The sequence below is a fragment of the Acanthaster planci genome, linkage group LG04 (assembly GCF_054643075.1).
Source record: "Acanthaster planci isolate LZ-2023a linkage group LG04, COTS_SCS, whole genome shotgun sequence".
Lineage (NCBI taxonomy): Eukaryota > Metazoa > Echinodermata > Asteroidea > Valvatida > Acanthasteridae > Acanthaster > Acanthaster planci.
This window is the reverse complement of record NC_141780.1, coordinates 1,710,336-1,736,891: the sequence shown is the minus strand read 5'-3', so window position 1 is coordinate 1,736,891 and position 26,556 is coordinate 1,710,336. Positions and strand designations below refer to the sequence as shown.

The following is a 26,556-nucleotide window of genomic DNA, read 5'->3' as shown; positions in this document are numbered from 1 at the left end:
AATAGTTTGACATCAATTTCAGTGATATTTCCGGGTAAAATTATACAGGTCAGTAGTAAATGGGATCCAAAAATGTCACACTTTTGGACCCCAGATTTACAAAACGGCCCAAATGTAATAATTTGCTATGGCATGACGAAGATTTAAAGCACAGCCTGCGATCTCTATGTGGCAGAGCAAAAGTTTGAAAATTGCTTGATAGGCCACGGGACTGATTTCTACATTTCCTTGGCTTCAGATGTAACTTGCCTCAAACTCAAATAGTAATCTCTTACCTTCAGAATTTTCAAAATGATCAGAATTCCCTGGTGACCAGACTCGAGCCCCTCCCTTTTAATGATGTCCGCGTACCGGGAGAGATACACACCTACATCAAGACAAAGAGAGACCATTCCATCCTTCTTATCAGTTAGCAGAAAGCATGCCACAGATTTGCAGTACACATTCTGATATCACTGTGAGTTAGATTTTAGCAGCATCGGGAAGACACCAAGTAAAAAAAAAAAAAATAAAGGTACAGTTCAGGGAAAACTAAGCATTTCTGAATAACCCCAAAAGAAATTCTGGACCATGTGATGACTAGTCAATGTTTTGTACAGACGTAAGATTGTAGGCTATTTTAAGCTACATGTATGTCCCATCACACAAAGCCACTATCAAACTGACCTTAGTACATGTACATGAATCTATTGATGTTTGATACATGAAGATACAAGCATGTTTGTATTGGACACTCACAAATGAACTTTGCGGGTTAATTTTTAAAAGTATTGCAGCAAAGTTGTCATGTGTACAGATAAACGCATGTGTTTGAATACCCTGGACACAGGCACACTGGTAGATTGAGCTCATGAACATGTTTGAATAATTGAAAGAAAAAAAACAGTCATAGTTACACAGGAAAAACCTAGGATCTGGAAAGAACATATGTACGGGTAGGAATTCATCGGCACAAACTAGGCCACTATTGGCATTACCAACAAATAGCCAGATTATCCCTTACCAATCATGCGTGACACAAGCACCGAGTTGCTGGCACCAAATGAAAGAGGATAAAATGAGCTTTCAAACCTAGCAGGCACAGATGGAGAATATTCAATAGTTGCTAAACAACAGCCACCCCAGACTCTGGGTTTCCCCCTTTTTGTTGGGAGGGGGGGAACCATACAGGAACGCAGAGAAGTGATCTTGACACAGACCTACTTTCCTGGCCTCCACTTATGAGCCAGGTTCCAATCTCAACCGAGCCCACGTCAGTTTGGTTTTCAGTCTCTGATTTTAGTGGGATTTCCTTTAGGATGCCTGTAGTTTATTTATTTAGGCTTGTGAGCGACAGCGAAGGATCCTGGGGGTGGAGGGACAATGGGGGCCACTCAACGTCCTAGAAAGTAACTCCTTGGGATCACAATTAAAACAGCTTAAAAGAGCCATGCTGGTTTCTCAGTGTCTGATGAATGTACTCAGGATCCCAGCCTGTGTTGATTAACGGAAAGCATCATGTTATAAGGTGCGTTGTGCTAACCTAGTTGAAGAATGGTGCCACACACATCATGATTACATAACTCACCCATTTTGGGATTTCCAAGTGGCGCAACATGGCCACCCGTGGCAGACACGCCATCTTGACACATCTTCTCAGCCTAGAGAAGTAAAGGTGAGAATGCATCCACTCAACAATAGTCCCCAATGAACCAATACCGGTATCACTGTCTCGAGCTACGTTAAACATCCTGGCCAAGTCTAACAACTCATCAAAATATTGAAAAACAAGATGTTCGATCCTGGGTGGAGGGTTCATGCTTGCGACCATCTGAATACAGAAAATTACCTCCAGTTTTATTTTCTTCAGTGCTTGTAACGAGGTTGGTTTTATTCAAAGTTGCCTTCCATGGAAGCATTGTGACTTTCTTGTAGCCTAATTTCCTTCAAATAACAGTATTAGGTGCTTCAAAGGTAACATCAAGATACGGAAGAGTGCCGAGAGTCCAACTCTTGTTCTAATGCAAACGAGAATGTCTCGATGATTGACAGAAGCAAAGCTTTGTCCAGCTGCCTGCCAATAAAAACCCTACGTATCTCTGACTTACTGCTTTATTGTTGTCCGTTGCTATGAAAGCGTAAGATTCCATCAATTCTTTCTCGGTTCTTCCTTCGTCTTTCATCTCTTTACGCCGTTCGTGAAACTGAGGTAGGAAATGAGCAATAACCGTCAATACACCAACATGAGCGACATCTGGTTTCACTGTTATGTTGTGCAGACAAGAGTCCTATTCACTTTCACTATAAATAACTATAAACTATAAATTCGCTCTTGACGCTCCCTGGCTGCACGTACATGTTTGCCTTGCCTTGTTTGGCAGACTGTGAAATCACTCAACTGTAAATTCAATTCATTTATTCATCTTGTGCAGGTTTGATTCATATTGCAACGCCATAGACATTTTTTCCCACGGAGAACTGACCTGTACAAAGGTTAAAGCTCACACATGACAAAGTCCCATAAAAAACAAGTCCCCACCACTTCGGCTAATATATATGTAAGACATGGCTGTTCTGTTTTTCTGGAGTGGCACAATCTCCAACTCTTCAGTATGAAGCACTAAACTTACATGTTACACAGAGTGTGCACACGGACAGGTCAAGATTTTGGGAAAAACAAATCCAGCCAAAATGAAAGACTGTCAGAGAATAGGAAATTTAATTTTTGTCAGTTAACAATTGGTCAAAGACAAAGATAAACTAGGCTGCATACCGTCCTGGTTAGCTCCTCGTTGTGAATCAGCTGCGCCTTGGTGAAGGTGAAACGATTCTCTGCATCCTTGCTGCGATACTGCTTGGTGATGATAGGCAAGATATCTTTGAGGAACTCCCGGGACTGAAGTGAGACCTCTTGGAAGAGACCTACAAGGCAAGAACAACACAAGAGGTTTTACACTATTATGTGAATGAGTCTGGACAAAATTGCTGGGTTTGGAAACTTCTCGACCACAGTAAAAAAAAAAAAAAAATGTAGAGATTCAAGACACAGTTTCACAATTGTCTTCACCTCTGGGTAAGTACATGCACTGCCGTTAATAAACAAAGCTGGAATTGTTGAAGGTAGAATGAATAAATACATGCCCAGTTCACACATCGAGAAATATGTAGCATATGGTACCTCTACGCGCATTAAACACAGCCTGCGTTGTTGAAGTATAGCAACTGTGTATTTTGTTTCAGAATAACATGATCTCTTCAATGTCACTGTCCTCCTTAGCATGTGACTGTCACATGGTTTCTGATTACATCATGTATTTTCCCCATAAGCTGGCTTAGGATTTAAGTCACGTGACTTCATGATGATGAGGCTGGTTAGTGCTCCATCCATCCAACTACAGTGTAGAGATCAGTGTATTCAAAAACATTCAATGCTTCATGATTGGCTAAGGGAAATTTCACGGTGACTGGCATGACTCCAACCAGATCTGCTGTCTCAATAATGACAGCCAGCTGAACAATGTTTGGCAAGAGGGCTACCTGGACCTGAATACACAGTACAATTTGGAAATTTTTAAATTTCATGTTCAGCTTTACTGCCTACATGTAGGTACATGTACTGTTCACAATTTCTTCCATTGGTTTATAAATGTACTATAAATGTGACTGACATGACAACATGTGAAATATTGTGACAGACATCACATGAGTCTGACACTACACTGATGTTCAACCAATCAAATCTTCAAATTGGCAATTATTTACCCACTCAAAATTTATATTATTTTTGAAAAAGATGTTTGAGGAAAAAGCATTTTGACATTTTGATCCCTGAGTTGCACTTTCACGGAATTGGCCTTAAGACCTATGTCATCACGTGTTCACTTACTGATTTATGGATTCTTCCATTTTCTTTTTCTGTTTACTTTCTTTTCCCACTGAAGTGCATGTTGGTCTGCCAAGAACTTTACATAACATCAGTGTGAGTTGGTGGGGGGGAATCCATACTGTACCTGCATGTTTTCTGCCAATTTAAGGCCAAGGACTAATGTGCAGACAGTGTTTGATACTTTCTACCTTGGAAATAGTCTACGGTCCTACTCACACATGTGCCATGTGTATCAAAGTTGGCCCAACAAGTGACACTGCATGTTATGGTCATTCCTTTTCACTTAACCAATAACCAACTGATTTTTGTGACATGCATGAGAGTCGTTAATTCCTGAAGCCAATTACACAAAACTTATACGTAAGCATCTTTCTCCCCAAGAAGTTTTAGCAGGGCGGGCCGCCCTGCCAAAACTTACACAAGTTTCATTTGTTAATTCACTGAAATTGTTATTTCTGAACTAATTTTCTCAAAATCAAGAATTGCTTAATCAGAATTGGCTTGCTACAATGGCTCTGGCTGACTTTTTATACGAAGAAAAAAATTATCGCTATTCGGAACCGGTTAAACCGACTCACAACTAGAAGTGTTGTAACTTCTGACAATCCCGTAAGTCCAGATTAAAAGCTTAGATTTTGAAAGTAAATTTTGAGGTTTTTCCAATACACAAGGTAGAAGACTGACCATATTATTGGATTTTGTCACTGGAATCTGACAATGGAGTTATTTTTGAGATCTGGAAATAGGGAAGCGACTGTACATGATGTACATCATCTACTCGAGCTGCGTCCATGTACACATGCACATGCATGGAGGTAAGAAAAGGGTACATGTAATAAACAATTTGCTCGATGGCGAGTTTGGATCAGTAAAAAAAGGAAAAGCCCCAGAAAGAAATGAACTAATTGATGATCTCCCAATGACAATCTTGCCTTCATTTCAACACGAGCAAATTTGATTCAAGGAGTCTAAAGAAGGTGCCCAGGAAATACCTCAGTTTGCACCATAGAGAGTCTAGAATCCAAAATTTCCCGGGCCCTTGAGGGAGCCCCGGACCCCACGCCATATTGGATTGGCACTCGCATTACGTGCCGCCCTGCTGTAATTTTAGGTTGTGCGTGGAGAACACTGCTTAGATATTACTCTCTTTACGCTAAATTTTAGAATACACCATACCTCGCACCCATACACAAATCCCCAACCTGCCTACTGTATTTTTCAAGTGAAGGAAACACTACCTCCTTGGTTGGCTTTCTTGTTTCTTGTTAAAAATGTGCATTTTAAATTGTCCTGGTAGACGTGCACGTATTTCCTACAACCCAGGAAAATCTTGAGGAAATGTTGCATCAAGTGTTAGGAAGTTATGACAATTGGAGAGGAGATGTGGAAGGGGTCAGACAAGAAATACTACATGTACATGTATGTGTACTTTGTTGTCGATACTGATGTTGGACGTGATTGATTGATACGCATGAACATTCCACTGGGCTGATGGTATGACTGGATTGATCAAGCAGCATGATTTGTTTAAAATCTCTCTGCCATCGGCCAATTGCCTTTTCTTTTTACTTCATTGGAGTGGCAAATTGTTTCGGAAAGGAAAAGTGAAGTTCAGAAGGTTCTTACACTATTGACCAATGACGCTATGTCATTTCCATGCACAAACCATCCAGATTGACCAAAGACATCTACCTCCATGATCATCTGAAGTTAGAAAATAAACATTAACCCCAACCCTCCAAGGGATCTTGGCTAGCGACACTGCCAGACCTTTCAGACTGCATCGTTTGTCAAAGCAGTGGCTTGCCTATGGAACGCCAAAGAGGCAAAAACTTAGAGGCAACACATCTATCGTTCTTCAACATCGATCGATCGTTCCCCTACATCGATCGATCGTTCTCCTACATTGATCGATCGATCGATCACTTTTGATCGATGAAGAAAGAGCAATGAGAAAACAGCAATGAAAAAAGAGCGAGAACGAAAGACCGATGAAGAAAGACCGATGAAGAAAGACCGATGAAGCTACATCGATGCCAACATTACGTTACCTCTTCCAGCACCAATAACAGGTGTTCCCTGTAACCATAGCCCACCAGCACACAAGGCCACCCGTGTTCAGTACCCATAAGTCTGGTACCAAGCCAATGGAGTTGTCAGATGGGTGTTTATATCTAGTTTCCTTGTCATGAAACCACTGAGGATATTTCTATTTTCCCCTGGATGGGATGCCAGTTCATTATGGGTCGCTCCCTGGCCACTGTGGGCAAACATACAGTATTTACTCAAGGTGGATACGAATTTTATTTTCCACACTGATAACATTCTGGCGAAACCGGAAGAATCGGCTGAACCAGTGTAATTATTCTGTCATTCATTGACCTACTTATCTAGCTATGCACTTCCATAACACTGATGAACACACTATTTCCTTCTGAATTTAAAATATCTTGATCTAATTTGTCAACTTGTTCAATATGACCCTTTCCTATTTTCATTCCTGATCCCCTGATACCCTAAGCTAACACCAATGAGGTCGAAAATAACAAATAAAATAAGCATATTGTTAAAAGTAAACAACGACAGCGTCTTATCTCGGCCGTTTCATCGATCCTAAAAGACTAGCGCCTGGATGTTTAGAGAAAACAAAGGATTAAATCGCAGCATTTGGACTACAACCGCCGATACAATCTCTGGACATCATCGTTTGACCGATGAGTGAGTAAGAGAGGATTAAAATGAACATACAAAGAAACTTCAGAAGTTTTGTAACCTGTTATTATTACAAATGAAAAAAAAAAGAAAAACTTGAACATTTCTTTGGGACTCTGTAAGCATTAACTAAGATTAAGAAGAACTTGCGCCAGATAATGTCGATGAGGCCTATGAGAATTTCTGAAATTTCTGTATGACAACAATTTTCCAGTGTGAGCTCCGAAGTTATATTAATAAGTCAAAATCAAAGTCACGGAATCTATAACTCAATCAGAGAAAAAAAATCGGCATAAAAATATCTTCAGAATCCTACAGTTCATAATAAATCTGCCAACATAAAGTTTAAAAACAAATTAACATGTGTTATAAGAATGGCAAAGAAAAATTACTTAGGTGAACAATTTAATAAAGAGAAACATAATGTTAAAGGTACATGCATGGGAGATTATTAATTCGTTGCTCGGTAAAGCGAACGTTAAACATCCCACTACATGCAAAATGATGCTAAAATTGATTTTTACATTGATATTGCTACCGCTTTCAATGATTATTTCATTAACATTGACAAAAAAATAGCAAGTGAACTTCCTCAATCGAGCAGTTCATTTGAACACTTTCTTGATGAAAGATGTGCACATTCTTTATTTTTCGCTCCTGTTACCGAAGCAGATGTAGCACTATTTCCAAACCTACCTATTAGTTTGAATAATGAAACTCAGATCATGTAATCATCCCAATCCACTTCCATTCTTTAAAGGTCTGGTCTCAACATCTAGCACATCTGTCTTTAAGTGTTGTCTATCCTGCCAGTGTATCCTGTGTTCATGTCTCATGTCTTATGTTTCTTGTCCAGTCTGAACCATTGTTCGTGTAAATAGGGAAAGCCAGAAGCATATGCTTCTTTTTTCCCCACATGTTGGTAATAATGTAGACTCTGTACAATAATATTATCAAATTTAATACACCAATTCCCATTATTTGTTTAACAAATTTCACTATGCACGTATGATTTTTAGGTATTTGGGATTCCTAGAAACTCTGTAATTATACTTTCATTTCCTTTAGCACTGAGCTTCATGTGGGTTGACTTTTGAGTAGCATTCTGACAGAATAGTTCTGCTGAAATGCTATTAGTGTGGAAAATAAAATTCGAGTCATTAGGAGTAAGAATAGGTGCCCACAGTGGCTAGGGAGTGACCCATAATGAACTAGCATCCCATCCAGGGGAAAATAGAAAATATTCTCAGTGGTTACATGACAAGGAAACTAGATATAAACACCCATCTGACAACTCAATTGGCTCAGGACCACACTGAATATGGGTGGCCTTGTGTGCTGGTGGGCTATGGTTACTGGGAACGCATGTTATTTGGTGCTGGAAGAGGTTATGTAACGTTGGCATCGATGTAGCTTCATCGGTCTTTCTTCATCGCTCTTTTCTCATTGCTCTTTTTTCATCGATCAAGATATCGATCGATGTAGGGGAACGATCAATCGATGTTGAAGAACGATCGATGTGTTGCCTTTATGTTTTTGCCTGTTTGGCATTCCATACTTGCCTGCCTAGTGTAACAAGATCCAACAGGTCAAGTCTCCCCAAGGCCAAACAGCCAGAGAGTCTGTGGTTGCCAGTCACCACAATACCAAATGATGGAATTGTTTAATGGGACCAGCCCCCACTGTCTCAACATGGCCAGTTTGTTTGGCTACTGTTGATTGCCAAATGCATGAAACTTTTTCACCTGATGCACTGTGCTGCATCTGGCAGGGTTAGGGTAAAAGAAAAGATCCCGTGTGTACCCTGTTTTGCTTTCTTCCGTGGAATAACAAACGGTTTGCTGAGTGGCAAGTAGGCTGCCTTGGCATCTGCAGATCCTGAGTTTCTCTCTCGTCTGGCTGCCTTGGTGATCTTGGCTCCCATCTCTCCATGCGCCTTCCCTTTGCCGTCTCTGTTTTTGACTCGGGTGTCTGTTGTCACTCCTTTGGATGTGCTTTTGGCTTTCTTTGCTCTTTTGGTACAAGGCTCCGCTTCTTTCGGTCGATGTTGTTCAGTCTTGTGCTTGACCTGCTTTTTCAACGTTTCATTTGCTGCTGCCGGCTGTAAAGCCGAATGCTCTGAAGGAGTATTTGCCTCAGTGCCATCTGCAACATGCACCATTGTCTTGGCATCTTTTGGAAAACTGCTACTTTGCATTTTACTTCCAGACAATCTATCCTCAAAATCGGATGAACTGCTTATCACTTCAGGTGACAGCAACCGTGGTTGATTTACACCCTCTTCTTGCGATAATCTTGAAGAAGGTTTGGAAACAATTTGTTCCAATGGAGTACAGGTATCGTTGTCATTTTTGTTTCCAAGAATGTTGGACTCGGCCTCCAGTTTCTCATTTGGTTGGATGTTTGCAGCTGTAGTTGAAACTGGCATAACAGGCGATTCTTTGGAAACTGTTGAAGATAGAGACGGCGGAATTTCTTCAAGTTTTTTCGCACTAGGCTGTTGCTGTAGGATGGTTTCATCATCCAGTCTTGTTGGGCAGCCATTTTGCTTGTCGGGCTGTGAAAGACCTAAAGCACTATCTCTGTCTGTCTCACGAGGGGGGAGCTCTGACAAACCGAGCTCACTTTCTACTTCGAAACACCTAGGAACCTGCGTCGGCGTGCCTTCTCCAACCACCACGTGTAAGTGGCTGCTTTGATCCTGTGCGCGTTCTGCAGGCTTCATCTCCACATCAGATTCACAGTGCGAGTTTTCCCCCTCTTTAAACTCGACTTTCTCCCGCGCAACAGCAAAATTTAGCTTTTCAAACAGATTGGCCATCTCAGTAAAGGGGCTCCTCGTTTACCACAATTGTAATATGATCACATATTCCGATTTTTCTTCAGGTTTCCGTGTAAATTCCAGCACCATACTCGCAAACAACGTCGACTGTTTATTTCGCGTTGAGTCCACTTACTCGTCTAATAATCAACATGATGTCAAGCAGTCGTATATGGTGTCAGTGGTAATTGGGCACGTTCCACATTTTCGGATACCTTTACCGTTGGTAGACTTGAATCAAGTCGGACTTACGTCACTCTTACCCAGTCAGCCATTTTCAGCCTGTACGCACTGCACACGCGTTAGTCGTAAAAGTTATAAGGCGCCCCCATTTGAAATCCTTTTTTGACAACGCGTGTCATCGCCACCAGTCAGTAAGTCCGACTTGACGGATGAAGCCAATCGGACCCCCGTCGGTGATAATGTAGTTATTCACAATTGAACGAGGCATGATCTTGCATGATGCATACGAAAGTTCAACCAATCAAAATAGTCAGACTTGTAGACTCGTTCATAAATTTCATTTCATTAATTTATTTCGCAGGTCAAATTTACAAGGGTTAAAAATAAAAAAATAAAAAATATTGCATACAGTATAGACAAAAAAGACAAAGTTTAAAAATAACATCAAACCTCACAAAAAGACTAAGGCCCTAACACCAAAATAGTTGCATGCCCCTGCAGGATTACTAAAAAGTGAACTAAATCACTATCGAGTAGTTTGCCCATAGCATGACTAAGAACCCTACCGTAAATTGCAGTTCACAAACATTTTAGCAGACACACATTAAAACACATAATCCAAAGGGTAAAAAGAATCACCCTACAAGATATTCCAAAATCCTGGAGTTTGTGTGATAATCTTATGTATTGCACCATATTAACAAAAAAACTAGGAAAAACATTCCGTTCGTTAATAAGATTCTAAAAACAAAACGAACCCCCCCCCGAACAAACTCACAAGAGACAATCAACGCAAGAGGGCGCGAAGCAAGTGACGGCGAGCACGCGATACTGTCTCGATATGTATCCAAAGCATAACCGAATTCATAGAGATTACGACTTGAGCCAAGTCTATACGTTGGACAAATTTAAAGCATTTAAATACATAAATGTACACTGGTCAACAGATGGCGCTGTATAAACAGCTCTGGACGGCTTTCTGCTGACCAGTAAATAAGCTGCCATTAATGTCTCACTTAAAAAAAATCAGGAAAAATGCTCACAAGTTTCTCAGGTGTTAAAGACACATCTCAATCAAAGCTCACTTCCTTATCTTTCGTTTTCCTCTAAACTGACTTTTGAAGATGATGTTGCGACCGTGGATGGACCATGCACTCAGCGCGTGTCAGCCTTTGTTTACTATGCCTAGTTGATATGCGAGCGCGCGAGTGTTCAAGTTGGCGCGGAAAGGCAGCGTGGTCTCACTTTTCGGGCTCTAACGAAGGAACATCTCAGGAGGGCTGTCGTAAAAACTATGGACTAGTTGTGTACTTCACCGCCTTCAATCTGTAATTATTATAAGTAATTCACAGTTTTGCAAATAAAGGAAATAATCAAGAGATGGGAGATTCGATCTGCAAACTTTAAATCTGTGTCTATATACGGTGTGTTCATTTATTGCCTGTATGTGTTGTCCCGTAAAAGTCCACGATGTTTCCCGCTGTCCAGTGCCTGTATAAAGTCCTTAGACCACGATTTGGCTCGTTACAATATCTCTCTCCAGAAATAATCGCAGCTCAAAACAGTCACGATAACGAGGTCCATCGCCATTTTGAAAAATAATTAATGCCTACATCCCATTGCAAAATAGAGACATTTGGATGTCCTCGGTTTGTCCAATACTTTCAGAAATACGAGCTGGCAGTCCTGCCGATAGACTTCACTCTCACTGTTTACAAATCACGGTAAAACATGCATAAACTTGTGCGCGTATGTGATAAGTGCCTGCGTGCGCGTACCAACCGGAAGTGTCAATTTCATTTCAAAACACGCCCTCTTTTGTTCCTGCTCGGAGTGGATTGGGCCAGTTCTTTTCCTATCTCCACGGTTTCACATTTGCTCGTAGCCCAGCGCCCGGTAACTTGAAAGGCGGGTGGCCTTGGACAGATTCATCAATGGTCAACTTGACTTGAAGACCGGATCGTACTTCAGGCGAATGGGAAAGTGAAGCGAATTTGACGTCACGACAACTTTGCAGCGAAATTTTGCTCTAGTTGAGATGTTACGAATTATCAACGCTAATAAATTTGATTTGCCCTCACAAATTCGCGATCGTTTTCGCTTTCGAGCGGTGGACAACTTCCGTTCATTGGCGAACTTGAAGTTGCAAGACATCTAACCAAAGTTCTCACGGACAGGCGTTCGCTCACTGTTTTGAGATGGTGCGGGCCACCGTGTAGAAGGAGAGCTGAGCAGTGAGTAGACTAGATTTTCGGACTTTTCAACTCTTCAACAGTGCTGAAGAGACCAGTTTTTGTAAGATTCGGGAGTGTATTGTATACGTAGCAGCGACATTGTCAGCACCCCTGGCTTTTCAAATTTCCACGCTTGGCAAGTTTTTTTATTTACGTCATCCCAAGTGTCAATCATATTTAATGCAAAAGCCTACCCTAGTTACATCCGTGTCCAGGCACTGCCCTCAAAATGACATCCTATGACTTTCAGGAGGCTTTTTTCTACAAACACCCGACGATTCACTCCGCCGCGCTATAGTACAGTGTACAGTTAAGTTACACATGTAACAGAGGCGCACTGGTCACCAGAACCCGTGGAATTTATTAAAGTCTTCAAACCGGAAAACAACCCTACATCAAAAGTATCCGATCAATACATCGACCTGGGCCCGTCGCGGCTCGCGCGGCATAGGGGTTACCTTTTACCAGGGTTCCATGTAAACATTTGCCTCTTGGCAATGCTTGAGTTTAGTACGTCTGTCCATGTGACACCCGTCGGAAACCTCTGGCATACCCATCGTGCGTATGACTCGCCGAAACAGATTTTTTAACGTGTCACCATATTTGGCATATTAAGTTATAGCCGGGGGCACCGGGAATTTGTGGGTGGCACGTGCCCCCAGCCCCCCCCCGGCTACGCCACTGCCGGAGCTTGGTGTTACAGGCTTGTTACAGGACTGTTTGCTACATGAGTTGCAGGTTACCCTTCGAGGATATGTTTGATTCCACAGAATTTATTTTGAAACTCAGACTAGGCCCTAAATGTGTTTTTGCAGAGTGGAAAAGTCAGAGTAGATAGATCATGTAATGGGGGAGTGTGATTTAGCGTGTCCGAAATGGGCTTCCAGAGCTTACGGCTAGGTCTAGGTCTGTTAATGTCATGGTGTCTCAAAGTCCTTGACTTACATGTAGCTGTAGACAACAGGTTCTGACACAGTCTTGCAAGACACTGTGTATGCCTAGTGCCGGAGTGTGGAGTGAGCGTGTAAACCATGATCAGTTATTAAACATGGTGTAGTGGTGATGGGCATTCTACAGCTAGGGCCCAAGTTCAACCATACCATGGTTCAACCATGGGCTAAAGGGTGATTCTTTTGTTCTAGTTTATTATTTAATTCTGGTAATGACACCAAGGATTCCTCAAAAGTGCCATTGGCACTGTAGCTCGCAAGCCTGAAGAAACCTGTAGAGAGGAGACAGAAGCAGTTACAGTTTTAGAGGTGGGAGGAATATCTACAGTCTCAAGTGGGCTTACCCGTTGGATCAATTCCTTCAAGGAAAGAAAAAATTCTCATTCCAGGTTCTCTTCCACCCTTTTTTAAAGTTTTGTGTTCTTTTTAGTTTTTAAAATTGGAAAAATTTAACTTTGTAAGGCTGATTTAACATGGTTTAAAAATATCGTTTTTGCATCTTTTACACTGTCATTGACGAGATATTTCCGAAACTCAGATGGATCACTGGACTCCTGCTGAAACTTTTGTGTCTAAGGTAATGTGCTTAAAAACTGCTTAACCTAGCCTGAAAAGTGCGTTCCAGTAATGAGTAAGCCTATTTCCTGGAGAATTGATCTGGCAGGAGGCCACTTACATGTGTTGCTTGATGATGTCCTGAAAGGGAACTTTCCCTTTGTTTCAGAAAGTAGTGTGTCGTGATTGGCTGGTTAAAGATTTGGAGCTTATGAATGATGTCAGAGGATGTTATGGATGGTGAGTTATTGTTGAAACAACAGAACACCGATTTCTGTCATTTTGTAAGAGAAATGCTTTGCTGAACTTTTTAACAGTATGCACCTTTGCCATGAAACCTTCAGCCAATCAAATTACTCAGAATTGCCTCAGAAAGCATAGTTTGGATGGGTCATTTGTGCAGATCAAAGCACTAATTCCTTTTCTAATTAAACACTTGATTTATCCCGTGGCATTTTTCTCTTGGAATCTTTATGAATCCTCAGATTTGTAATCTTATACTATGCAAGAAACCGAAGGCATTTTCTTTGTATTAAATCTTTCTTTAAATAAATTAAGTTATCCCTGTGTAAAAGTAATAGGTTTAGTAGCTGGGTTCTGCCTTACTGCCGCCAAATCCTCCAAAATCTTGTAGAAAGCCCTGTGGCTTTATTTTAAATATCAGCTTTGCTTCCCGGCAAATCTTTGAAAAGTCAATATTGTTTTTCAAGCTCTGAAGCTTCTTCTTTTGACTTCAACCTCCTTTCTCCGTAACTCTCCCTGAAGCCGATGACTTTGCACTAGGTCTGCGCACCAGTCTTCACCGGGCAGCCTTTGAGGGTCATGTGATGCAGTTACGTCAGCTGATCCAGCAAGGCACAATCGTGAACTGCCCCACGATTGACGGGGTGACGCCGCTCCATGAAGCTTGCAGCCAGGGTCACATGGCATGCGTAGTGATGCTTCTAGAGGCTGGAGCTCAGGTGAGGTGGGTGGTTATGGAATTTAAAAGATTTTTGGACTCATGCAAAGGTCGTGGCCCCTCAGAACATGTTAGAGTACAAGTTTATCGGGATATTGCAATATCAATTGAAAGCTTTCAGTTGGCATGTCAAATGGGATTTTTTTTTTAGGAAGAGCTAATTACCTCTCTGTCATAATCAGGTGAACGCCATGAATGTTGACAGTTCAACCCCTCTGTGCGATGCAGCAAGTTTCGGCAATGTGGACTGTGTGCGTCTGCTACTCAGGTCGGGAGCAGTGACCAACCCGCCCACTATGTTCACCACACCCCTTCATGAGGCTGCCTTAAGAGGTTGGAGCTAAGATTCAGATGATATTTTCAATTCAGATTGCTATTCTGATTAAATCCTTCAAGCAGTTCCATTTTAGATTCAAGTTCTGATTCCTGTTCCCTAGATACGTTTCCACATTCCCGGTAATTCCAAGTTTCATTCTAGATTCCCATTTCGATGCCATTTTAAGTTACCCTTCCACTTTGTTTTCCAAATTCTGAGTCAGATGCATGCTGTTTTCCAGTCTGATTTCCGTCTTATTCAACATCCTGATTGGCCATGACCTTTCCAGTGTTTGTGATCCAATTAGTAAGTTCTTATTTGAATTCAAAGTGTGTTTTTCTGCATTCCTCTTAAAAAAAAAAAAAAACACAGTTCTTTGACCTACAAGAGGAAAAAAAGTACTGTTGGGGAAACAAAAAATCCAAGCGAGTTTACAATAAATGAGTTAGATAAGTCTTCTGTCACAGGTCATGTTACATGTCTTAAGGAGCTGGTCTCCGCGGGAGGCAATGTTGATGCAACGGATGGCCACTTTGGGACCCCCCTGCATGCGGCCTGCCACCAAGGCCGTGTACAATGTGCCAAGGTGCTCCTCAAAGCAGGTATTGGCTGTGTGCTTAAACAATAGAGGGCGCTCTGGCAAGTCTCACATTTCGCCGGTCCACACACTTTGTGTGTTGAAATGATCAAATCAGTGAATGCTTGCCTAGAAAGGCAAACAATCAAACGACGTGACTGTGTTAGCAATTTCCATCGTGTTCCCAACTTCAGAAGGAAGGTGATGGTCACATTCTGGACTTTAGCAGTGTTCCTGGGAGTGTTCAGCAGTTATGATTCTGGCTTGACGTTTTAACTTACTTTACAAGTATTACCAAGTTTGCCGTGCCTGGCAAGGTAGCTCCAAGTATTTTAGGGCATACATGTATCTGGCTGATGTTGCAAACCATGAAAATAATCACAGTGTTAACATTAAAGGCACCACAGAAATGACTTGTTTTACAGGATTTTAACTTTAACAGCCTTTCCTTTTCAGGAGCAAACGTTAATGCCCTGAAAATCCATGAGACTCCCCTGCACGTAGCCGCCTCGACTGGCAACCTTGAGCTGACGCAGCTACTCCTGGACTTTGGTGCCGATGTCAACTATTGGGACAACCGTGGCAGGCGTCCCACTGACAGGGCTGTCAAGGGTGGCGTAGTCGCGGACGTGCTTCAGCATCATGCAGGTTGGCAACAGTGTTAATGCATCCAGACTTGTAGGTCTTCTTTGGAAGATTAAAAGGCCGTGTCGAGGGGTTGGGGGGGGTTGGTAACCTTTAAGGAGTAAGGCTAAATTTGGGTGCTTCTTAAATGCTTTGAGAAGGAAAGGAGGCCCTCAAACCACCTTTTTCATTATATTTCAAAAACTGAAATAATACTGTCCCTTTTGAGGAGTGCAGTTAGGGTTAATATTGGTTTTGACCTCACTCAAGTCTCAAAGCAATTACACACTTCAGAGGCAAAAGTTTTGAACTCGCACCTCCTGTGTGCATTTTCAGAGAACGTGGCACCCCTCACCCAGCTGTGCAGACTGGTCATCGTTAAGTCGCTCAGAGGGAAACTCTTAGGTTCTGTTCACACTCTCGGATTACCCAAATCAGTTCAAGAATACCTTTGTTTCAGCAGCAGGTGACAAAGAACAGGTAGGCAACCTTACAACTAGGGGTTTTTATGCTCTCAGCAATTTGTTTTTTAGTATCCAGAATGGGTTAGATCTTTGAGAGCAGTGAGATTTATGTTTGATTCATGAGTAGCAGACTCCTGTCTTGTATTCATGAGTTATGGAGGGTAAAGTGTGTCTTCTGTAGTTGTACTAAACATCAAACGGTGTCACCACTGCCAGACTGAAATCGTGATACTCAAGGCTGTCGTTTAGAGCTCGTGATTATCAGTATTTGATACAATGTGGTTGGCCTGTTAGTCTACTTTGTGTCATTTTGTGTACCTTTTTGCCCAGTGACATGTTGGGGAACTTTGGTATAGAGTACTGAGGTGACGTCGTGCACATTTATATATGTAAAAGGCATCAGCGTGAAACCAGTGTGTGCACCAACAAGCGCGTACTCTGTTTGTTTGCACTGCACTTTTCTGGTTCAAAATGACGTCACACTTTGGTGCTCTGTGCCAGCTGGTACGGCCAAGACAATGGAAACCACTCTCGATTTCAGTTGCAGATTGGTGAAGGTATCCATATGAACTGAAATCTTGAAATCAATTTGCACTTTTGTTCCTGTCTCACAAAGCTACATGTTAAACTGTAAATATTGAACATACGTTATTCGTTTGCTTTGTTAATTCAATACTTTTGACCCAATTTTGCTGAAGAAAAAAAAAATCTGTAACTTTTCTCCACTGGTTTATTCAGAACAACTGTACATTTTTGTTGTGATTTGTTACACTTCCAGGTCATATATTATTTTTCTCAAACAGCTCTTAACCAGAGGCCAATAGAGTCATGCACAGTAAACTGTGTGCCGTGTATCTTAATCAGCTTACCTTATACCTTATCGATGAAACGTAAAAAGAATTGACATCAGATGCGTTGATCGTTTACAGTAAATCAGTTATCAAAATCAATGATCATATCAAATATCTACTATTTTATCATCGCCAAAGTGTGTACATAGATAATATTAATACCATGACAAGAATAAAGCTCAAAGCTCCATTTTGGAAAGTTTAAATATTAAACATGCTGTTTTTAAAGCAACTATGAATTTCACTGAATTATTTCATCACTATTAACTGCTACAATAAAAATACAGTTATAAATGTGAAATTTACAGAAGTAGTACTGTACACAACTGGTTTTGTGCTTTGTTACTGTTTAATCAATTCATATACCAGAGGCTGTGTGCTAACACAGGTAATTGAATTTCATAAGTTGGTTAAAATGCTGTTGGGCTCATCTGTGTTTTGCCCACAATGCCCAGGGTGCCTGTAAAGACAGACCGTTTGTTGAAGGTGAACTTGGTTGCTGTGCACAGCCTGTGTTGTAGCAAATATTGCCGCCTTGGCGAGGCCTGGGATCTTGTTTACAAATGATGGCACTGCAGTGAGAAATACCGTGCAAAGAGTCAGCAATCATGGCATTTGGCTGTGTTGGAGAAGTTGGCCAAAAAGATCTTGCACTTTTCAAAAGTCAGGTTTACAGTCAAAACAATACTGGTAGCAAGTAAGAACTATAGACATAAAAACCTAAACCCGGCATAAAAAGCCCCAGGACATTCTACAGTGTGTGATTAAATGCCCATTAACAGCAAAAATTCTTTCATATGTTCACAAGTGTGGCACTTACAGTGTTATTTCTGAAGACTTGATTACATCACCAAATTTTCTTCAACTGTACAACTTTTCTATTTAAGAATTTCATTCTTTCTGGTTGGTACCCAGATTCGATTGGTTACGTCATGCAGTTCTTCTGTCCAAACCCTCATGAAGTTGCCTGTCACAAACTGGCACGACACAAATCAATACTGTTTGTTTCTTACAAAATACTGACCTCAGAGTGATTTTGAAAGGCATGCTGGACAAGTCCATGAGATGTAACTTAAATTCTGCCTCACTTTACCAGGTTTTAAAAACGCTGATATGATGTATACTTAAATGTCATGGAAGTGAAAATAACTTTCCTGTCATAAATGTACACTAAAGCACCATTTCTGGCATTGTAAATGTGTGTAGAGGCTCTGGCCTTTACACACGTTGTATTTAAATATTAACCCTAACAGTACTGGGCATTGTTTGGCTTAGAGTACTCAGTACTGCAAAATACTAAGTAACACTCTCAGCCTGAAGGACCTAGCGCTACAAATTACTATTTCTGGCTAGGTTTATTCCATTGTTACTCGTACAGAGAACAATGAAACCATGCAATCATAGTGCCACAGCACTGTATGGTACATTGTCTTCTCGATTGTATTTTAGGGCTTCAGAGAATAATAATATCATGTCCTCTTACAAGCGACAGGGCTGAGTACTACATTTTACTACTAAGTAGTACTTTGTAGTATTGGGGACTGTTAGGGTTAAAGGTATTCAAGTGCAGTGTCTAATCTAGCCATTTGTGCACCTGTCTGGAGGATAGGCAAATATAAACGTGAACAGGAAGTTCTTGCTTGGTTAGAATTGACAAGCCCCCATTAACAGTGGTGAACAAATAAGTCTTCACATTCCCTTCCAAATCATTGGATGTTGTGGAAGTCTGGCCTCAGATCACTCCAAGGAATGCCAATTTCAAAGCTTTTCCTGAGAGAAGACAGGCAGTTCTTGGCTGGAAAGGGACAGGCAGATATTGCAAGATCCTAGCTGAAACCCTGTTTACGTTGTGTAGAAGTGTTTTAGTATTCATAATGACCTCATCACTCCTTTCTCCACTCGCTGTCAGGTCATACAATTTGGTGTCACCAAGAAGGATCCTTTCTTCCGTTTGGGGCTTATTAGCACAGGGTGGCCAACAAATTTTGGACGAAATTGAAGTGGCCGCAAGGAACGTGAGTGTGGCCTACAATAAGTTCTTCAAAGTCCTACGGTACATTTACTCTCAATCTGCATGTACATGTATTTCCTATAGATAATCAATCTTATCTTCCATGGCCTTTGCAGCTTAGGGCAATCCAAAGGCAAAGTAGTTCACAAAATCTTTGAATTTCTGTAATTTTTTTCCTTTCATTTCTCAGCAATATATTGACATCCGATGGGGTCACTAAAACTTGTAGAGGGCCACCTCTTATTTTAGTAGGCAGGGGAAAGCCTGCCATCTAGTGAACATGACCGAGGGTACGTTTCGGGCAGTGGGGGGGAGGAGAGAGTGGGGAGCTCACGTGATGTGGCATGATGTAAGACCTCCATCAAGTCCTCAGTGTCAAGAGAAGTTCACATTTCAAACCACTGTTGCTCATTCCAGACGAGATGTGAATAAAGAATTGTGACGGTTCCTCATGAAGATTCTTTTCAAGTTCTCTGTATGATTCAAGAGCGCTCCCTCCTTCGGTTGCTACGTTTCCCTAGGCTCTCACTCATAAAACAAAAACGGCCTCAAATTGTAGGGGTGCTTAAAAATTGCTTCAGTGCCTCGTCATACTCCTTGTCATCAACTTCCAATGTCTCCTCAAACGTAGTCTGTGACTCTGTCCCTGTGTGGGACAGCACGTGTCTCTGGTGAAACCAGTCTGGCTCGGCCTTCTGATACTCTCTCATCTGCTGGATGGCATGATGAAGGGCGGCACCCTCAGGGCACGCCCCGGCATAGCTCTCTTCCTCCAGGTCGGTGGCCCGCAGCTCCCACTCGGCTGAGCCCTGCTTCATGTCGTGGAGTCGGAAGAAGAAGGCATCCATGTGCTTCATCAGACGGTAGATGGCACCCACGGCCAGGGGCGGGGGGACATCGTCTTTGGAGGAGTAGTCCAGATAGGCCACGCAGCATCTCTCTGGCACACCCACCGAGGAACCGCCTCGTAGGAGGATGCACACAGCTCGGGTGAGCAAGTCGCTTTGCGTTGGACTGGCACTCGAGTAGGCCCGCCAGGCGATTCCAGATCCCTTAGAGCATAGCAGTATGACCTTGTCAGCCCAGTCGAGGACGAAAGTGATCCATTCGTTTACCCCTATGAGGAGACAAAACAACCTCAGATGTCATTGCTGGCACCACCGCTACCAAACAAAGGGTGCGACTAATCCCTTGGCCTCTTTCCAACACTACAAAGGCAAGTCCAACATAGGTATGTATGGAATGCCTAATTAAATTTTGGATACGAATTCCCTTATACAATGGGTTATTAAAGGATTATATTGAATGTTCAAATTGACTTTTCAAACGGATAAGACTACCCTTTGCAATTTGTTGAATGTGTACAGCAGTGTGGCTATTGAAAAATTCAAAACTACATGGAACTAATAATCAGGATGCCGTATATAAAGAAACAACCTGGGGGCTTATTCACGCAATGCAGCTTGTCTGTTGTAATATGTAATAGTTGTCTTTGGCAATTCCATACCCCTCCTTGCAATGTCCTGGGCACACCACAATGGAAGAATCACATCACACATGCAGTATTCATTGAGAAAGGTGGCGAGCCGTTGGACAGTTTCCTCATGTAAGGGATGATCCATCGAGTAGAAGAGCACCGTCTTGATTCGTTTCATTGGTTGGATGATCTCAGTTCTCTCTGTCCCTGCATGAAGAAATATGGAACAAGATAATTGAAAAATATTTAACAGAATGCACGCACAAAGCTGAGAGGAATTCAGTGGAGTTTGAGAGCACGCTTGCAGCCAGTAAGTTTCTCATATATACAGTACCATCAGGTTTTCCATCATAACTAGTTGGGATGTGAACGCCCAATTCACTCTGTTCCCGACCATTATGTTTAAATAAATTGGAGATGACACCTGCGGCACAGTTGGATCAGTAACAGTTCGTTCACTGTATAGACCACCCGCCACGTTTTCTTTGTAAGTTCTGTAAAAAAAATGTTTTTTATCCCAGTCAGGTCAAAATTAACCACCGACTGACATGAATTTGGATTGTCTCATTACAGTAGATTCACAGGTCAGTGCACTAACCTTGACGGAAACCACTTAGCGTAGACATTCTGTGTAGGCTTGGCGTTCGTGACGGAACCGAAGACCCATCAACAATAAGGTCACTGTTATTCTCACCTGCAAACAAGTGGACAGACTACTTAATATTGATTTCTTGCGTGCCTCTGACGGAAGGGCCATGGTGTACCATATTATCCAATACTGCTACCCCTGATTGCAAGGCGTACAATGGCTTTTGGGCCTGCATATTCAAATATGACTCATGGGACAGTAAGTCTGTGCCTCGCGTTACTCGTCACAGAACTCTTGTGTGAATAAGGTGCTGGTAATAAGTCTACCAACCAATTCCCATGCACGGCACGGCTCTGTGAAATAAGGTCCGAGAGCTCTTCCGTCGTCTCCAGGCCAACAGCAGGAAGAGCAAGAGGAAGGCAGAGAAGAAGCTGGTCAGAATCACGGCAACCAGAGTCCCAACTGACACTGGATAAGGAAACATGAAGTAAAAACATAAAGGTCATATGATGAGAGTCACATGCGCATGCATCACTGTGGTGAAGACTTGCCGTATCAAAGTCACTATCAAAATCAGACATTTTGATTTTGAAACACTCTTCTTTTATGGCATCATTTCTTGGCAAGCGGCACTGGGTTGATATTTTATTTCGGTGTTAGTAAAATATGAACTACCCAGACTTCAGAGACAATTCAGCGACCAGCAGACCAACGAATGAGGAAATTTCACACGAGAAGCCAGTTAAGATAACATTTTGGAACACTTTGTTTATGGTTGTATGTGATTGTTGTGGAATCCAATACAGTGAACACTAGTGTATTGGGACAAAATTGAACTTTGCAATTGTCAGCAACAGAATAAAAAGACCTGCAATTGATTTTGATGTCAAAGACAGCCCCTTCACTGAAAAGCATGAGATGAACAGTTCGATAACGTCTGGTAACTAAAACATGCAGTATCTGTGAGCCTAGCACCTGCTCAAGAATCTGCTGGTTTGTTGTCAGTAGAGAGAAATGAGGTTTATGTCAACCAATTAGCCAGTGAGTTGTAAAGTAACAGTTGCACCTGTCCCTGAGTAAATATGTAGAAGAGATTACATTGATTTAGTAGTTGTGTATGGATTTAGTTTGTCCAGCAAAATGTGCTTCCTTGTCCTTGGTCTTTCAACCCACAATCCAGCAACCTTCATTTTAGTTGCATATCTGCCTTGCTGTTGATCTTGGCGTTACCTTCACAAGAATGGTGCATGTCATCGTAATGGTAACCAAAGTTGCAGTTACAGGTGAAAGGAACAGCGTTTACGCTGCCTTCAGTTCTCCTTAGTGATTGGTCAGAGTGTTTGCAAGAACTGTGTCTCCCACAGGGATTTGTTTTGCAGGAGTCAGCTAGAACAGAGAAGATATATGTTCATTGAGGCAGATTCCCAAAGTGTTTTGGAGCAAAACTTTCTGGAATAGTTTCTTACAAGAGACCATCCTTCCTGCTCCGTACAGCTGCCTCATTGTCACTGCAACACAGTTTAGTGCCACAAGACCCCCCCTCGTCTTAACGTTGATATCGTGCAATCATTTTGACACCAAATTAAGACAACTCTTTTCTGCCTTTCCACACTATGTCCAAGTTTTGAAACATAACCATTATGTCCATCAACCTTGCACAGCAGGATGTTTGTAATCCATAGACCAACCAAGTAACCAATAACAACAAAACACCATTTTTAATTTAATTGTAAATTCCTGTCTATGTGTTATGTGTGTCTCTGCATTCAGTATTTCAACCTCTTGCCTCCTGTTACAGACCAGCAACCTTCCATTCAATGTGTTCACAACTTTCCATGCAACGTGTTTACAACCTTCCATGCAATGTTTTCACAACCTTCCATGCAACGGTTTTACAACCTTCCATGCAACGGTTTTACAACCTTCCATGCAACGTGTTTACAACCTTCCATGCAACGTTTTCACATGCTGATGCATTTTGTAAGGTGTGGCTGATGAGTTGGGTTAAAGAATTAAATATGTCATGGGACTTCTGCCGTCTGCAGAGGGAGGGGTGGTTTTGTTTTTAAAAAGTGTTCAAATTTTAGTTCAATGTCTCAAAAGAGAGACTTGAGGCTTGGGTCACATGACTCCACCGCTGCACTTGGTGTTTGGCTAAGCTTTTTGAATGTTTGCCATCTGGAATGTGCTGGACAGACATTGACAGCACTAAACTTGCTCATGAACAGCAAATCCAAGCCCTTTGACCCAAGTTCAGCCAGCCCCTTGCTATAGGGTTTACTTTTCAATTGAAATATCTACCTCTCCTGTGTCATGCAATGTTAAAAGCTGTATGTCCATTCCCCAGAAAATCTTTGGGAAAAAATTAATGAATAAATAAAAACTCACACATTTTGGCTAACCCTCCTTTCATTTTTTCAGGGAATCTGCCTTTGTTTTGTTAATTACTACTCTTGGGCTGGAATTACCGTTATTACCTTTACAAGGTATGTAGGCCAAGCAGATCCAACTTCAGATTCATTCTTTTCTTGTATAGGTATATAATATTTTCTTGTATATTTTCTTGTATAGGTATATAACATTTTTCTCAATCAAAATCTCTACAATCTCTAGATATGGCATGCTGGTTAGTATGTTGCCTAAAATGGACCAGTGACAGCAATATGCACTACATGTACATGTAATCATGCTACAAAAAAATGCTTGGTCAACCTTTGCACGTGTTCCCACGCTTTATATATCCCGGTTGGCAATCGCAGGAATAGTCCACTTGACCAAGGGGGTGGATTTGATGATGGCATATTCCATTACCACAGGGGTTTGGAATGCAGGCATCCACTGGCAAAATGTGTGTGGTTTCATCAGGGCCTTCAAGTTCATGCAAGTCATTAGGAATTTCTGCACTCGTGGAAATATATAAATATGGAATGCTTTGTACTGTGAAAAGTCTCTCTATGGACCAGCAAAAATTGCGACATAATTTATTCGCATAAAATAATGAAAAACAAAATTCAGTTCTTATTTGCTGCTGCTGAACTGAATTACTACCGTGAAAAGAAAACAAAAACTGTTTTTGCAGATATGAGGCAATTTTCATTGTTGCAGATCTTGATTTCAGATCTTGTGCACTCCCTAACATAAATACCAAGTGTGATTATACATCTCCCCTTTTTTTTACCTCTGCGATGTATTTGTTTAAATTCCTCCTGGGCCTACTTGGCTTTAGAAGTCTCTACTCTGTTTTTCTTGTCACAGAGTGCTTTTTAGTGCCCCAGACACCTGTTTACAAGATTCACTGCTACTTCAGAGAAATCGTGGGCTAATTAAACAAATGTTTTTTGCATAAATTAAAACCATGTCCAGGAACTGAGAGTGCAGTTATTGCAAATTTACACCATAGGCCAATTTTGTAGAGACACTAAGCATAGATGTGTGTGGAACATGTGGAAAAGACACCATTTTAATCAAAAGCAGACGTGACCAGACGCAAGTGATGGGCAACGACAAAGGGATGCTTTTGTTGTAGTTGATGTGAATAGCTTGTGACTTGAATTCAGATCAGAGGTCCTGTTGGTCTTATGACGGTTTTGGTTTTAATGTAACACTGCAGTGAGTGAGTCAGCCAGCCAAGATGCCACGTGACATACACATGGTTTTACCTTACTGGTTTAAGCAATTTTGCCATAGGCAGGTTAACCAAATTTGGCCCATGGCAACTTTACAGCAATCCTAACTACTAACCTTGGCAAGTTCCGTTCACAAACACCCATCCATCGGGGCAACTACAGGAGTAGCTTCTCTTGTCATTGCTGACAGCGCAGCTCCCTAAACGGCATGGATTGGAGGCTACATGTGTGTCATTCGACACCTCACATGGGTTTCCTGAAACAATCACACCCATTCAACATAGAAATATCAACACTTTGATAGGTTGAAAGAATTCTCATTTTTATAGTCCTGTTCGTAATATACTACCTTACGTACCAGTATCGTTCACTGGTTGCTACAAGCACTGTTTTGAAATGTTAATGTTGTGACTGGACTTTGCCTAGCTATGGCCAATTAATGTTTTTTTCCATTAAAAGAACAACTTCCTGAGATGTGTAAACCATACAGAAAAGCATGGCTGATGTGGAATGTGACATTGAAAACCTCCTCCGTTCAACAATGCTAATTAATGACGGACCTGATCAGTTACACCTGTAGCTACTAATTGGATCAGACTTTAAACTTGCCACCTTGAGCTTCATACTGCTGATGTTTGAGGCTCGGTTTTGGACAGTCTGTTGAAAACACCTCATAAAAATAGACCTGCAACATAATGGCATCATGCTTTGTTTACATGTGCACTTTCTTATGACAGCGAGGTGTGGCACGATCCATCAGAAATCCCATAGGAATGTACACATGTATGTAAACAAGTGTGATGTTGTTATGTTTTAGGTCTGTTTGAGGCGCGGTGTCTAGTGGGGGAGGGGAGTTGACCCCAGGTGAAAAGGTTGCAAGATTTTGTTTTATAAATTGAAAATGCAAATACTTTACAAATGGTAGTTGTACGTTCCTTGGGGGAGGGAGGGTTTATTTGATGGCTTTTCAGTTTGACAGAAACAAATTTAAATCCCCTTCCCTGCCTCAAATGCTGATGTTTTGCTGAAGTGGGGAAAAAAAAGAAGGCGTGGCAAGGATAATTAAAATGTCACTTACTGACACAGATTGAGTCTTCCCTCATGTAGCCTGGTTTGCAGTGACAGCTAAATCTGTGTCCACTTGGCTCGCAAACTTCTATTGAACTGCAGGGCCCACTAAGACAGGGATTTTCTAGGTTAAAAATGATGAAATATATTACAGATTAATCTACGGTAACCTAACTCTCTGAGACACAGGCTGTCGTCTAGACCTGCCCCTCACCCCTGAGTGACTAAAATATGGTCCAAGTTCAACAAAGGTGAATTTACTGTCTTCATTCTGTTAATTAAATCACCAGCTTACCAATTATGTTCAAAACAGCTGACAGGGTGACACTGCAAGGCTTCGAAATTCCATTGCTTCCAAAACAGGTATTTTGAGTTGGCCAGGCGGCGACCTATCAGAAGAAAGTGTTTACGGCCATAAATCTTGCCAGTTTAATACTGCTAGCCTTTTCTTGGAAGTTTACCAAGATAGCTGAATTACTTGCGAAATGTCTTCAATTTGTCAAACGTGTATCCGTGCAAAAATAAAAAGGCTTTATGCTTTGCTCTGTGTCATCCATAGATCTCCATGGATGCTTAGGCCATCCTGGTTGATGGCTGACAACAAGTAAAGAAAGACAGAAAACCACTGCAAGTGCATTCCCACAATTCAATTAATGATGCATGTGCTTTCTG

At 41.6% G+C, this 26,556-nt stretch overlaps 3 protein-coding genes across 20 annotated transcripts in view; 1 reads left to right on the top strand and 2 right to left on the bottom strand.

Moving 5' to 3' along the window:
• LOC110982150 (uncharacterized) overlaps window positions 1-9,566 on the bottom strand; it is a 48,297-nt gene extending 38,731 nt beyond the window's left edge. For 5 of the 8 annotated variants that reach the window (XM_087135607.1, XM_087135608.1, XM_022240378.2 and 2 more), the window contains exons 1-5: window positions 8,381-9,566; window positions 2,753-2,901; window positions 2,088-2,183; window positions 1,568-1,640; window positions 276-367 (exon numbers count right to left, since the gene is read on the bottom strand). In XM_087135607.1, the coding sequence (XP_086991733.1) occupies window positions 276-367; window positions 1,568-1,640; window positions 2,088-2,183; window positions 2,753-2,901; window positions 8,381-9,398 (1,428 nt within the window). In that variant the 5' untranslated portion in view covers window positions 9,399-9,566. The remainder of the gene's footprint in view (window positions 1-275; window positions 368-1,567; window positions 1,641-2,087; window positions 2,184-2,752; window positions 2,902-8,380) is intronic. The other 3 variants (XM_087135605.1, XM_087135606.1, XM_087135609.1) reach the window with 1 other exon arrangement.
• Window positions 9,567-12,228: 2,662 nt separating this feature from the next.
• asb13 (ankyrin repeat and SOCS box containing 13) lies at window positions 12,229-17,439 on the top strand. 7 transcript variants are annotated; one of them, XM_087135875.1, is made up of 7 exons: window positions 12,229-12,373; window positions 13,490-13,560; window positions 14,086-14,282; window positions 14,464-14,614; window positions 15,065-15,199; window positions 15,631-15,822; window positions 16,135-17,439. In XM_087135875.1, the coding sequence occupies exons 2-7, from the start codon at window positions 13,536-13,538 to the stop codon at window positions 16,266-16,268; spliced, it is 834 nt and encodes a 277-aa protein (XP_086992001.1). In that variant the 5' UTR covers window positions 12,229-12,373; window positions 13,490-13,535; the 3' UTR covers window positions 16,269-17,439. The 7 variants fall into 7 exon arrangements, with proteins under 7 accessions (XP_086992001.1, XP_022095968.2, XP_022095967.2 ...); XM_022240276.2 differs by having other exon boundaries at window positions 12,232-12,509; window positions 13,494-13,560; XM_022240275.2 differs by having other exon boundaries at window positions 12,232-12,509.
• Window positions 16,975-26,556, bottom strand: part of LOC110982101 (uncharacterized) — a 24,690-nt gene continuing 15,108 nt past the window's right edge. The window contains exons 9-18 of one of the 5 annotated variants that reach the window (XM_087135868.1): window positions 26,180-26,273; window positions 25,895-26,008; window positions 24,932-25,072; window positions 23,903-24,088; window positions 22,421-22,576; window positions 21,521-21,658; window positions 21,200-21,295; window positions 20,632-20,808; window positions 19,672-20,241; window positions 16,975-17,685 (exon numbers count right to left, since the gene is read on the bottom strand). In XM_087135868.1, the coding sequence (XP_086991994.1) occupies window positions 19,673-20,241; window positions 20,632-20,808; window positions 21,200-21,295; window positions 21,521-21,658; window positions 22,421-22,576; window positions 23,903-24,088; window positions 24,932-25,072; window positions 25,895-26,008; window positions 26,180-26,273 (1,671 nt within the window). In that variant the 3' untranslated portion in view covers window positions 16,975-17,685; window position 19,672. The remainder of the gene's footprint in view (window positions 17,686-19,671; window positions 20,242-20,631; window positions 20,809-21,199; window positions 21,296-21,520; window positions 21,659-22,420; window positions 22,577-23,902; window positions 24,089-24,931; window positions 25,073-25,894; window positions 26,009-26,179; window positions 26,274-26,556) is intronic. The other 4 variants (XM_087135869.1, XM_087135871.1, XM_087135870.1 and 1 more) reach the window with 4 other exon arrangements.

What these genes read in the sequence shown, in the direction of transcription:
- asb13 (XM_087135875.1), top strand. Translation starts at nt 13,536, where the DNA reads ATGATGTCAGAGGATGTTATGGATG. An exon ending in GTCAGAGGATGTTATGGATG is followed by an intron (nt 13,561 to 14,085) that starts GTGAGTTATTGT and finishes CTCTCCCTGAAG; the next exon opens with CCGATGACTTTGCACTAGGT. An exon ending in TCATGAGGCTGCCTTAAGAG is followed by an intron (nt 14,615 to 15,064) that starts GTTGGAGCTAAG and finishes CTTCTGTCACAG; the next exon opens with GTCATGTTACATGTCTTAAG.